Source organism: Lutjanus erythropterus, chromosome 22, assembly GCF_056507025.1.
Source record: "Lutjanus erythropterus isolate fLutEry1 chromosome 22, fLutEry1.hap2, whole genome shotgun sequence".
Lineage (NCBI taxonomy): Eukaryota > Metazoa > Chordata > Actinopteri > Lutjaniformes > Lutjanidae > Lutjanus > Lutjanus erythropterus.
This window is the reverse complement of record NC_139338.1, coordinates 17011243-17025762: the sequence shown is the minus strand read 5'-3', so window position 1 is coordinate 17025762 and position 14520 is coordinate 17011243. Positions and strand designations below refer to the sequence as shown.

Sequence of the window (14520 nt, the reverse complement as noted above, 5' to 3'; positions counted from 1 at the left end):
AGTAAGCTTAAGTGGTGAAAATATTGTAAATATAGCGGACCCTTAACTGATAATGAGTTTTTTAGATAGTTCTATTGTTTTGGTGACTAAAACACATTTTGTTGCTGACCGTGGTACTCCTCTCCGCTTCTCCAAACTGGAGGTATGTCAGCCACCATCTACTGTGGGTAATACACTGACTATGAATAAGTACCTCATAAAACCCTAATTCAAATAATCTGATCTCTTCTTTTAAAAGTCAGGCTGGTTTTAAATGTTGCAGAATTACTTGTATTTGATTGTTCGGTCCTGGAACATTTCTAGCGAGCATCAAGACAAACAATGCATCCTTCCTTCCTGACTTTTTGCAATAATCTACTGCACTACAGGACAGCAGCATACAGACAATCATAACCGCTGTTTTGACTGAACCCTTAGAAGGCTGTTTGCAACTTTCTACTTGTCATGAAGCCCACCCTCACAAAGTGTGGTGGGAGCTTACACAAGTGTGTTGCACCAGAAACATGGCTACCTACCTTTTTCTAACATCATAATCAGTCAAGTCAACACAACAATCACAGCACAGATATCTAATAAATAAAATGTATAGAAAGATACAGAACATAAGATAAATGAAAGAAAAGAAAATAGGAAAGAAAAACACAGAAATGACAGATAATAAAGACTGAAGAAACAAGAAGAAACATCAGTGATCATGAGTGGTTCAAAGTAAATAATGAAGAAAATAAAGGTGACACTGATGATGATATCAGCATTCTAAGGGTTTAATGAATTTGAACTGTGACCTTTGAACCTTGAGTGGGAAGTTGATTTCCAGTCCGGGCAGGAAATGACAACACAATATGCTATATCGCAAAGAACTGACTTAAAGCCAAGCTCTTCAGCAATTACAACACACAACAACAGAAAGAACCTAAAATAGACAAATCAAACATCTATCTGCGTGGTTACAGTGCCTGGTTTTGTCTAAACCCCCTCGGTTTTGTTGTATGTTTCTGTGTGTTTGTCCGCACAAATCGACAAAGTCTCTCAGCTTTTATCAAGCTTAAATGATGTTCTTATCGTCTTAACCCAGTAATCAATGTGCAGGATGTGTTAACATATACGATGCTCACCATCTGAGGTAGTTAGTGTTGTCTTATGGCCAAATGGACTTTGGAATTGTACGAGCAAAAATTCAAGTATACTACACATACAGTATACCTCCACAAACACACATTTCTCATATACATTCATATATGAACATACAGACAAAATATTACTTACTGATATTGACAAGTAAATCAAATACACAACATAAACACAGAAAGGAAGGGGGCTTAGACTGTTTGCTTATAAAGCCTGTACACCAGAGTTTGTCTCAAAACTGCCTTCTAAATGTTGCTCATGTGTTGAAATCCAATGTTTCTGGTTTTGGTTGCACCCAGATGTGTTCTAGGCTGTGCCCTCATCTATAAATCGTGTAAGTACTGCTAACTAAAGCTCTTGACTAACATTTTTCTACAAATTCTTCTATAAGCAAATGTTGAAAGGGATTGAATAATGTGATATATTTTTGAAGGCAGACCATGAGACTCACCCTGTAGTGTTGATGTGACTGAAAGGGATTAAAATCACAACCAAAGACTACATGATGATAAGTAAGCATCAGGTGGGGCTCCAGGGTCGGTAGGGTAAAAAAAAAGGGATGGTAATAACAACCTCTGGGTCAAATTACTAATATAAGTTATTTCAGCTGCTTTTCATTTAATTTGCTTTTTGGGTTACACTATCTACACTAAACAATAAGGTGTTTTACAATTATACTCTGGCACAAGGTCATGAAAAATTAATGTATTTATTGCTTTTCTAATGTTACAGGTCTATGGCAAAATATATTAAATTCTCAATCTATGAAATAGAAAATAACTGTTCATTCGTCGTTTTAGAACCAATGGACTTGAGCTAAGCTTGTCTTTTGTTAAAAGACACACCTTCAGGCAGGAAGCCCTGTAATGGTGATGTAGATCCCTGCCATGCTGGGTTAACACTGAGTCAAACAGTCAAGCCAGGTTGACACGTAGGGACAAAAGTCTATGTTGAAGGAAAGCTAATTTTGGAGATTGTTAAAAGATGTTGCTGGGGGACCTTTAAGGCAACATATAGTTACATCTTTAGTTACTTAATGTTATCAAAATGCTGACTGGCTAGCTAGCTAGCATTTTGCTCATAATTAGCTACTTTAAGATGTGACTATACAGTATATATGTTGCTTTTTACAGGTCCCCCAGTAGCATCTTTGAAGTATCTTCTAAATTTGGTTTTCTTTTCAACATAGATGAGGCTAGAACAAAGGATATCTAAGTACAGGAAACAGGAAAGGAGAAAGCTGACCAATAAATACATATATAGCTGGTTGTGGATCTTTGCTAAAAAAGCAACTTATGTCGTTTCAATTAGTAATTGGCCCAGAGGTCTAGGGGTGTTTTTAAGGTCTGAACTCAGTACCAGAGTGGGGTTAGCAGCCTGCATGGCCAGCAATGACTCATGGTAGGTCATATCGGGTTGGGCTGGTACCACCCCGCCATGCCGGGCCCAGGCACCCTGGATCAGAGACTCCAGCTGAGTTGATGATGCTCCCCCAAGTGGGAGTTCAGAGGATGGGGTGGGAGGGAGAAAGCTCTGCATGGAGGGTGGATGCCCCTGGGGATCTATGGGAAACGCTCCGCTGGATGAATCGTAGAGCGCAGCAGTGGATGAGTGAGGGATGGACTGAGCAGCTGAGGAGTCGAATGGAGGAGGGAGAGGTGGGGGAGGAGGTGACTGGAACTCCCCAGCATCAGAGGAAGCCAAAGAGTCACTTGAAGGTTCGGGGCTTCTGTCCTTTAAACCTGCGTGGTGAAGAAGAAGACTTCCTGGAGGCAAGGGGAGCTCAGGACTGACATATGTGTACAACTCTTCTGTCACTGGCTGGAGGCGGCTGTACGTGCCTGAACCACCGGATCCGGTTCCACTGTTGTCCTCCAGTGGGAGGTCCATGGAGCTCCTTCGGGCCCGGAAAAATCTGGATGCCAGGATGCTTGGGTCTCCAGCAGCGGCCGCAGCAGCGGCAGCTAAATGGAACTCAAACATGCTACCAGATGGTGGTGGGGCGTCTGGCATTACTGCAGGTGCAGAAACAGGAAAAGGGGAATGCTGTGGTGGAGGATAGCATCCATCAGACGATGAAGAAGGTCCAGAACCACCAGCGGGCGCACTCATGGGTGTTAACGGTGGAGGGATTGGGCTGTGTGCACTCATTCTTTGCATAATGTGTGGGTGCAGGAACCCTGTTTGAGGTGGAGGAACAGCATCAAAACCCATACTAGCAGCTGCAGCTGCTGCTTGCCTCTGCTGATGGAAACTCAAGTGGCCAAGCTGGTGTGCAGTCATTGGGTATCCTCCATATGCCATTGCTTCATAATGGTCCAATAAGGCCGCTTGATTTAGACTTAATCTCCTCACTGCTTCCTCGTGCTCTGCTCTCACATCTTTATAGCCGTACATACTTGGGTCAGATTGTCCTTGGAGATGCAGCGGCTCCCCGACACCAAGTCTTTGAGCAGCTGCTGCAAAACTGGGATTAACCATGAAGAGCGAGGGGGTCTCGACTCCCTCCATCCCAGAGAAGGGATGCAGGCTGCTCCCATAACGAGTGTAAGCAGGTTGGAAGTGTCGGGTATGCGCCTCCAGAATGGACGTGCTCTTGCGTCTCTGGGTGTTGTAGGCCTTAGGAGGCCCAGTTGGAGGAGGCGAAAAAGAAATGGGCCGCTCAGGGATGGAGGGGAAGAAAATGGTAGAGGGGTCTGGGAGAGTTGAGAGGGGGATGTTCCCTCCTGCTCCTCCTCCTCCTGCTGCTCCGCTGTAGGGGTGCGGCACTGAATGCTGCTGCGACAATGAGATACAATGGATTTAAGAATGAGACTCAGAGAATGAGAGAGAGAACCACAGCAAAGGCCCACATGAAATGGAGGAAAGAGTGTGTTAAAGAGCATCATTTCAAGACAACAGTGAGAGAAAAAAAGGGCAAATATTCTCTTCCCACACTAGAAACAAAATAATGTGGTTAAGACAGGACAGAATACACCCAACAGCTGTAAAAAGGAGTGATGAGGTGAAGGTAATGTAAAGATGCAAAGCTGCAGTAAAACAGGCAGACAGAACAAGCGACAGACTGGTACAGCAACAAAGACAAGCAGACAACCTAAAGACAAGACTGCAAAAGTAAGAGGTCAGAGGTAGATACGCAGTCAGGTAACAAATACAGAGAGAAGAAAGGCCAAATGCTGGATCAAAGCTTAATAATATCCTGATGAATCTGCTCTCGGGAAAAATGTCTTTTACTATAGGGCTTCTCACAACAAAACGTTGACTTTCTAACAAAGTAGTTGCAACCTGCTATGTCCAATTAAGTTGTCACTAACATGAGTGGTTTACATTATTTTGACCTCGTGCACAGAAAATAAGTAAATCTTTTGAGGTTGTAGCCTGTGTTTGCATCCTAACTTTTTGTTCTGACTGAGAACCAGAGGGCACTTCACGGTAGCAACTTGTCAACCACGAGTTAGCCACGCACTAAAGCATACCCCACTTTATCATCTATTTTACCCTAAATGGGACCATAATTTACACAATGAACATGATGCTATGTTGAAGAAGGCTTGAAACTAGCAACTGAGACCATAAACACATTAGGAAATGGTTTACTGAGGTAATAAATCAAGTGGGATGTTGAGACAATTTTCTCTTGAGGTTAAATACAATCAGACTTTTTGCAACCAACGGCATCGTCCCCCACTGGCCATCAGAAACAATGTAGTGCACTTTCACATTGGCTTCAGTTTTTAGACCTAGAAGTTCCACTATCAATTATACAGTATATTTTTTATAAGTACTGTAATTAGGGCATCCTTGTTTCTCATATATGAAAGGTTATAATCATTTATAATTCAATCTCTCTCCCCTGATTTCCTGTCATCTCTCTACTGTCAGTGGTCTAAGGCCCCGAAATACCTATAAACCACTGATAATTTTGCCTGTCAAATGAGCAGTTTTCCTGACGGCAGATGCACACGATATTAGAGAGTTTTATCATAGAGCAAAGTTAAAGCTCAAGCGAGTCAATCTGTATTTAAATGACTACACAGTGGTCTAACAGAGGGAGAAAGAGAGAGTTAAAGAGAGGTGGATGGGCAGAATGACAGACTCACAGCAGCGTCTGATAGCAAACTAAGTTTGAACAAACATTGAGGTCATACTAATCTACTTACTCAAGATATAAGTGCCATTTAAAATGCCTTAAACTTACAACATAGAATACAGATGGTGCATTTTTCTTCTGACTTAATATTATACAATTAGATTTCAAGCCAACGTTCAGTATTGGCTCAGGCTGCACCATTTAAACCTTTGTGCTACATAGTTGGCTCAGCTCAGATTATAGAAGATTCTATCAATATGTTAACGATGAAGAAGACAGATACTGTACATATATCAACTTTGAGTAACAGTGGCTAGGAAGTCTCATCATGCGCTTTTAATTAATTAGCAAACAAATTACATTTTCTGACTCCATGTGGTTGATTACGCATTTCTTGTACAGCTTGTTTGTACAAAGCTGTGACAAAAAAAACTGTCCTGCGTCAACATGAGTAATATAAGCTGTTTCATTAACATTTCCATCATTCACTGTCATCCAGGAATTAGAGGAAAATTACTGGCATTTGTATAGTGCATTAACTTTCTGGCCTTTTTCTCTAATTACAAAAATGTTCCGTGATAATTATCACTTTTCTCTACTTTCAGACATCTGTGTGGCCCATTATTCCTCATCTTTCTGTCTCTCCCTTCCTCTCTGTTTCTCACCACCACTGTGGCCCCCTGGGGGATTAAGATTGTGAACCTACAGGGGTGGAGAACAGGGCAGGTAGACTGGCCCTCCGCTGCCTGGCCCTGGGCACAGAGGAGGCAGAGTGAAGGGGCAGCACTGTCTCCAGGGCCTTGGAGAGGCGCCCTGCAAATGTGTCCCTCTCAGCTGCGAGAGGCATGCAGGGGGAGGTGGTGGTGTAGGAGGATGAGGAGGATGGGTCTGGAGGAGGGGTGGAGGGCTGCTTTGGAGGAACAGCCAGGGGTGGAAGAGCATGGGAAAAGGAGTAGGAGGAGGGGGGGACGCAAACAGACATGCTACGACTTCGACGACGGCGCGACGCAGGCTGTAGGCCAGGGAGGGGTGGTGGAAGAAGGTGGGACCGATATGAAAAACAAACAAACACAAAGATTTTAAACCACAACAGAAAACACAACAAAAAGACAAACATGAAAACAAACAGATAACATGAAGAATACACAAAAGAAATGTGATGAAAAAGTAACCAAACTAGTAGTGATAATAATTAGAACTTAATAAATAAGCAAGATTACAGCTCCTAAATTATTGAAATATTTAGAGAAAAACTCAGTGAAGGGAGATCATTACCCCAGTGACTCTTTAGAAGCAACTGTTCCAACAACAAATTTCTAAGTACATTGAAAACTTAACATGTTCTCTATCACACTTTTAAAAATGTATGACATATATAGCATAAAAACACAAAGAAATATAAATTACATTTATGAACAAATGCAGTAAAAACAAATGAAAAATGCACTAAGGCACATCAATGCAAACAAAAACTGAAAAAAAAAATTAAAACAAGATTTAAAACAAACATAACACAAATTCAAATAAAAGGAGAAAACAATCAAAATATTCACTTAAGCAGTTACTTAATAAGATAAATCAGTCTGTCAGTTTGTCTCCTGGAAGTAACTTCATGAAGAAATAAGCCTACTGAGAAATGCTACGTTACTTCAAAGACAGTCCTAAAAATAAGCCAAAACCATGATTGAATTATTGAATCAAACTAAGTGATCATCCAGATGGACACAAGATAAGTCAGTGTGAAAGTCAGAAAACAACATTTGCAGTCAAAAGGTCACCAGATGGAAAAGTCTACGGTGGGAAATTAAACAAGAAATGCTCGCCTCTCCATTAGTGAGTACTTATAAGGTGCCCTAGAGTTACGGAATCTGACTCATCTGCTACCGAAAGGCTGCTAAAAGGTCAACAGTTGGGGATTCTGGGTAAAACAGCAAGTGTGCTCAGCAAACATTCCCTGAGTGAGAGAAGGAAGCTCAATAAAAACTACAGGCCATAAGAGAATAGTAGAAGCCATGCTGAGTAAACATCATGAACATATACAATATATACGTATGCAATAAAAGTGAATAGACAGACAAGTAAACAAGAGCTGTATTCTTCTAATTTCTAAAGATAAAAGAAAACTATAGGCAATACTACTATAACACTTAACAGATTAATTTGTCTATTTGGAAGAACTGTACTTTTAAAGGACATCTAGCTCTTATGCCAACACACATTGCTTTCAAAATGTTCTACTTTGGCTCTGATGCATGTTATTGTGTTATTTTAAATTTTTACACTTTCACTGCAAATGTTAATCGGATCCAAATATTGGTTATTGGTTTTCTTGAATACTAATGGCTGTGTATCAGCTCTGAAAAAAACCTCTCGATTGACCCCTAATTATAAACCACTTTACCACGTGCATATTTACATCACAATAATCCACAATGTTGTATAACTAGTGAATATAGCATCTGCATTTTTTCCAATTTGTTTATCATTCTTTCCCCTATGATGGTTCTGCATGAGCAAAGTAAAAAAACATGTGGGGTTGATGTGTTTTCAAACAAACACGCTGAACTATTCATGTATAAAACAAGTTTAAAATATGAAAGCGAAGAAAAATACAACAAAAAGAATGGTAACTTAATAAATAACAGATGCATTACAAAACATAATGATTTTAATATACAGAATGAGAAGGACTGAGGGAAAGAGAAAGAAAAAGGTAACTGGCTGATAAAATGAGGACTGAGGGAAAGAGAGATGCATGACATCTTGGAGGCTGATCAGAGAGTGATTTATAGACTTTTAAGATGAAATACAACAGAAAATGAATGATTAGCTGGCATACTTTGGAAAAAAAAACGATTGGCTGACTACCTGGTTTCTGTTGGCCAAATAAACTGACAAACTTATTAATAATAAGTCAATACTGTTTAGTGCTCATCTTCTTCAGGTCTTAGAAGATCATCTCCAAATAAAAAAACGTCAACAACATGCTTTTGTGCATTTAGTTCAACAAATTACACTGCAAACTTCACTCCAACTCACACCCAAAACATAATGCAGCGCTCACTTAAAACTGACGAGTCATTTTTAGCACACCTGCGAGCATAACGCGGCTCACAGACGTGTTAAACGTGACCTCGCCCTTATAAGTTCAAATGAAACCTACATGTGCGTGCGGTAATTGGGGTGACATTACCACTCACCATTGGCTGCGGTGGCTGGGCGTAGCCTGGATGCTGCTGCTGTGGGGTAGCGGAGGGGGTGGAGGGGTAAGGGGTCTGGGTCTGGGAGGGGGGCTGGGTGGAGGGGGGGCAGCTGTAGGACATGGTCAGCTGACCCAAGTGGGGCGAGTCTGAGGAGAAAACTGAGGAGCCCTGGCCGCTGTCCAAGCCTCCTTCAGCTGAGAGACAGAGAAAGACAAAAAAAAAGGAGGGTCACCTTTGGTCCTGTCTCTCCTTATTCCACCATAGTCGCATTAATTCCACCTTATAGTAATGACTGGAACAGAAGCTCACAATCCAGTAATTACTTACAAAAATGAGAGCAATTTTCCTGCTAAGTTTGAAAAACGGCAGCGGCCACAGGGGAGCACACATTGTTTACAAAGGGCACAACAGCTTCAGTGGAAGACAATCACAGGAAGGAAGAGTTAATAGTTCTAGTGTGTTCTCAGTTTACAACAGGATGACTGTAAATTGTGTGCCACATTTGAGAGATAACTCAACAATGGCTGCCTCTGGTTTACAGGAAGACACTCACAATATGATACTGTAACAACCTTTGGCTCATGATGATGATGATGATGATGATGATGCTGGTGGGTGTCTCCCCAAGCAAATATTTTACCGACCGATGTGCTGGAACAAAGTTGTAACTATTATGTCTCATACTGATCTTAAATCATAACATATGAAAATGTTTTTGGAAACATAAATGGGGTTTTTAATTGATTGAATTCTAATTCTGGCTGATTCAGATTTTCTTTCTTTCTACTAACTATAATAGACAGTGTACACAAACATTTTTGTAACTTCTCTTGAGAGGGAAATTAAACTGTATGTTCAATAAAACACTGATGACTATATAACTTATACATTTTCTCTAAAAGTGCTCCAGATTACTGCCAGGCCTTCTCCTCTTTTCTCTCCCCCTCTCCATCTTTTCCTTTTTTCTCCTCTCATCTCTCCCCGTGTCTTCTCTCATATTTTGTTGCCCTCTCTACTCATTGGCTCTCCAGTTCCTCTCTCTTCTTTCACCAACTCCTCTTCATCCTGTTCTTGGAGTTTGTTGCTCCTTTTAACGTTGATGACATGCTACCATGTGTGTGGCTGTGACCAGCGCCCTTGAATATGGCTGTGACATTTCCGCATTTGCTGTGTGCATGACGTGAACCACTGTGCGACACATGCATGTAAATATGACTAGAACATAATCATATATATCTGATACTGATCAGTTGGTCACTGGTCATGGCCAATCAAGGTGAAAACTATCTGAATCTGGTCAATGGCACATCGATTGGTACATCTTTAGTTTTTATGAATCAAACATAAACACTGCATAGAAATAAAAGATCGTCTTAAAGTTATACACAGTACAAAACATTTTTTATAAATGAGGCCCTTGGTGTTAGCAGGCTCTAATACTATATTTTAGGACAAAACAGAAACAGTGCAGAATATGATGGTGCAGCACTCTACAATATCGACTTTATCTACCATTTGTAGTTTGTCTTACATGTGTGTGAGATGCCGGTCTGCTGATAGTGAAGCTGCTGTTGTTCCACTTCAGTCTCCTCTGCCTCTGCCTGCAGACATACAAACACAAGCTAGGGTCAAACTAAACAATAAGTGACAAAACAGAATAATATCACATTTTTATGTTTATAAAAAACAAGTCCACATGGTCAGCATTTGGATGCAGAATTCTAAAGCTGGAAAAAGGACTCCAGCTGGAAATGCCACTGAAGATTCATGCATGTTAAAGACTTCTTGTGTGGTAAACAGCACCGGGGAGCAACTAGTTATATGTACAATAACTAGTTCCGTGGAAGTACAAAATAATGTAATTTAATTACTGTTACAGATAAAATATGTAATTGAATTAGAGATACTAATCAAAATGTTTATGATTACAAAGTGGTTGACTCGGAGTATATTTTTTTTGATAAAAAGCTTAGATGAATATAATATTCAATCTATGCCTTGCATCTTTTTGCTCTACAGGAATGCCTTCTTTTGGCATATTTCTTGGCCAGCCTTAAGCTGTTGGGACAAATTTTACAGTGACACCATCAAAGATGTTTACTAGGACCCGTCTCAACATCTAAACAGGCTCCATTCATCAGGTAGTTTGTGCTCAAATTTTGAGGGCTGTTTTTGTTCAGTTCTCTTGTTTGATCGTGCACCGTCTTTCACATGCCAATCAAATCAACGCCCATTGCTCTGAACAGCGTGAGTTGGCCATCCCTGCGACCAGCTGTTCATGTCAAGGCAGTTCGCCATTTTGTTGGACAAGAACACCTTTCAGTGCAGGAAACTCAATAATATTTTCCTCATGAAATCAGAAAAGGGCAGTAACATGACTGCAGAGTGTAAAGCTTCTTTGTTTGTTTGAAATACTCAAAGTCAAACCTGAGGAGACAGCTACAGGAAAGTTCACGTAACCACAATCAGTCACATATGATTAAACTGTGAGATTCACTCTGTCTGGTTTAAATTTATGCTTTTAGGACTTTACAGTAAAACAGATGTTAGAAAAGTAATCCAAAAAAAAATTCAAATGTAATAGGTTACATTAATTTGATTCAGTAAATAAAATAGCACCATTGCTTATAACATTTTTAACAGGGTAACTAATGATCTGTAACCTCTTACATTTCAAAAGAGACCTTCTCAACACCAGTGGTGAATCTGTGAAGATGTGCTTATGTGCTCCTGATCATTGTCACAAAGGTATACATATACTTGCACACTGATTTACTGACAAATTAACAACTTTTTGAACTTACAAACATTAAACTGTGCTACAAACCTGTGCGTGTGAAGGTTTGAATGCCTCTGGTTGCTGTTGCTGCTGTTGCTGCTGTTGCTGCTGCTGTTGTTGTTGTTGTTGTTGTTGTTGCTGCAGCTGCTGTTGTTGTTCAGTCTCCAGTTTTCTCTTCTCCTGCTCCTCTCGAACCAGCTGCCTCTGTTCTCTCTTCCTCCGGATCAGAGACACACGATCTTTGATAGCCTTGGCCATGGTCTTATGGTCACCTTCAGCGACATAGCCAGACTCAACCTGTGGAGTTGAACGGTCTGCTTAACAAACAGGCCCCAATTCTTATCTTCATCCAGCCAATGTCATTGCCTTGCCTTCTTGTCTTTTCTCTCTTGCCTAAATCCATCAATTCCTCCCACTGCTCCTTCCACCATCTGGCTTTATCGTACGTACCATTTCCTGGGCCACATCTTCAGGGACGTCCTTGTTCAGGTCAAAGGAGAACTCGATGGCTTCGTTGTCTTTGTATTTGCCTGCAAAAGAAGTTAGAAATGGCCAGTCAGGCAGCTGCCCTATTACCTTCCTGAGAATAATTAAAATCAGTCAAATAATAATTAAAAGTGATTTTTGAGCAGCTACTGCCAAATTACAATTTCTGTTATATGAATAAGATTTTAATGAGATGAAAAAATAAAATGATTTCTCACCTTTTAGCTTCTTTACGTCTTCTATCCTGAGCCACAGTTTGATGGCAATCATTTCCCCATCATCCTCCTCTGCCAGTTCAACCCTGACCCCAGTGTCCTCTTGGAAGAATGCATGGTTCAACAGGATCTTTATAGCATACCTAGAGGAACAGGAGACAAAAAAATAGACATGTAAGAGAGGATTCACTTCTTGATACTTCTCAAAACCAGTTTGTTCAAGGCCAGTGATGCCTTATAAGCTGGTCTCCAGCTGATAAGCTAATAGGATAGATGTGGCAGTTCATTAATCTGTTGGGGAACACAACATGCTGACATTTAGACCCGGGACAGCCTTCCACATATATTTCACACTGTGTCATATTTAGTTTGTGGGCTGGATCTGATGGTTTGATTTGGACAACAAGGAGAGGGAAGGTGTGAAGAAAAACAAAGAAAGTGCAAGAGAGGGAGAAAGTTAAGCTTTGGTTAAGTTTCTAAAGCAGTGGACGAGGTGGTGAAGTGAATGTTTTGGCACAGCCACACCAGGAGCAGAGAGAACAGAGAACTTCTTATTTCTGACCAAGGAGCTGTGAATCAGAACAGGATTAGATGAAGTCACACAGGCAGTCAGATAACACCACTAAACCCAAAGTTTGCCATCAAACATAACTTGGTATAGTGGTGATATTCAAGCCATGTTGAATTTTATTTATATAGCCTAATATCACAAATTACAATTTGCCTCATGGGGCTTTCCAATCTGTATGCTGTAAGACTCCCTCAGACCCTTGATCGTGTAAGGAAAAAGTTCCCCTCTCAAAGAAAAAAAAACTTTTTAACAGGGAAAAAGAAGAAATCTCAGGGAGAACCACAGAGGAGGACCTGCAACTGATTTTGTATGTACAGAACAGCAAGATCACATTAAAGTGTGAGTATTATAATAAAATAAAAGATTGTATGCAAATATTGTTTATAAATCTCACAAAGTTATGACAGAGAGTCCTTAAAGTATTGCAAAAGTTTGGCTTTAACCGACTGTGTGTTTGGCTGTGAGTCTCACCTCTCATCCTTGTTCGTTCTGATGCAGCCCTCTATAATTTCCTTCACCTCAGGAATGGCTACCTTGTCAAAGCTGCCAGGCTTCACTCCCTGCACACACGGAAAGAAAAGCAGTGAAGACGAGGAAACTTAGACATGAAGTCGATCGTTCAGACACAAAAGGGTCAAAAAAAGAGTTTAGAAGAGAACTAAAATAAACTTATATTAATTATAATCATATATTATGAACAGGAGAGGTTAAAAGATTTATGTTTGCTTGCTGATTTTTCTTTCTGTGAATAAAATCATGCTACAGAATAGGAAAATAGAAAACAGGACAAATAAAATAGGGGAATACTCAGAAATATGAAACTAATTGACTTAACTGCCAAATCCCTATTATATATTGTACTGCAGGATTAACTGACACAAATTAAATTAAACTGAATGACGTCTGTGAAATACCCATTCTGTAATTCAAATTGATGAGCCATGCAAATGGAGCATTTTGCTGTAACACTATAATGTGGTATGAAGGTTAAACATTTAACAGACAGAGGTCCCACAGTAAGAGAGACTCTCATGAACCAGTCAGAAATCCTCTCAGGAATTAATAATGAATCGCAGCTGTTCAGAGCCAATTAAGACAACTAGAGTTCATTTTGATGGATAATACTAATAAAAGGCATCAGCAGGGACCCATTCTAAAGTTTGGCACTGTGAAATGGCACCTTTGAGGCCTAATGTTAGGAAAAGGCAACGTTGTTTGCAGTAGAAAAAGGGAGCAACTGTATCCAGAAAAAAGGAAAACACATATATGACAGGACAACATATGACTCAGCATGATGCAGTGTTTAGTTTTTTTGTGATACTAGGAAACAATGGTCATAGTATTATACTTTCTGGCACTTTAAAATAATCTTTTAAGCATCTATTACTATTCAATAACAGCTCATTTTTGGGACAAACAGGACAGGATTCTGGGACAAATGCTCATAATTTAGGGCTGTCCTGGATTTTTCAGGATGTACAGTCACACTCTTACACTCTTACAGTACATGTACATAATTTAAAAATGATGATAAGGGCTCATCATATTACCAGAGCCCAAAATAAATTCTGACAGTAGTAGTAGTAAGTATTCAATTTATAACAAACAAAATTAAGAAACTCCAAATTACTTAGCTTATTAATTGATGACAGACCTTGACTTTTTCATATTCTTATCAATTGACTAATAATCAAAGAATAAAATATTTGTGTTGGTCTTGTCAAGAAAGAGAAGTAACAAAGAAGAAAGGAGCTCTAAAGGCCCATCAAACTTTTGGGTTCACTGTTCAGAGGCTGAACACTGAACAGAAGTTGAGCTTCACGGCTCGCCAGAAGGCATTTTAATGACCAGCTCATTTGTTCAAATGCTGTTAACGGAGGAGCAGAATAGAGTGACGCAAAGACAATGAATAAGAGGGGCGGGGCTAAATCCTGAGTAAACAAAAAGGCAGCAAAAGAGAATTACATGAAATTACATTCTCTCCATCTCTAATACACCTGAATGGAGGATGCTACACTGTAAAATATGAGAACTGGTAGGGCTGCAAC

At 40.1% G+C, this 14520-nt stretch overlaps 1 protein-coding gene across 1 annotated transcript in view; it reads right to left on the bottom strand.

Moving 5' to 3' along the window:
* The window catches only part of wnk1b (WNK lysine deficient protein kinase 1b), a 115045-nt gene that overhangs the window by 29340 nt on the left and 71185 nt on the right, over positions 1-14520 (bottom strand). The window contains exons 6-13 of the mRNA XM_084711285.1: positions 12944-13032; positions 11905-12044; positions 11651-11730; positions 11249-11497; positions 9953-10022; positions 8419-8615; positions 5925-6230; positions 2488-3906 (exon numbers count right to left, since the gene is read on the bottom strand). Coding sequence (XP_084567411.1) covers positions 2488-3906; positions 5925-6230; positions 8419-8615; positions 9953-10022; positions 11249-11497; positions 11651-11730; positions 11905-12044; positions 12944-13032 — 2550 coding nt within the window. The remainder of the gene's footprint in view (positions 1-2487; positions 3907-5924; positions 6231-8418; positions 8616-9952; positions 10023-11248; positions 11498-11650; positions 11731-11904; positions 12045-12943; positions 13033-14520) is intronic.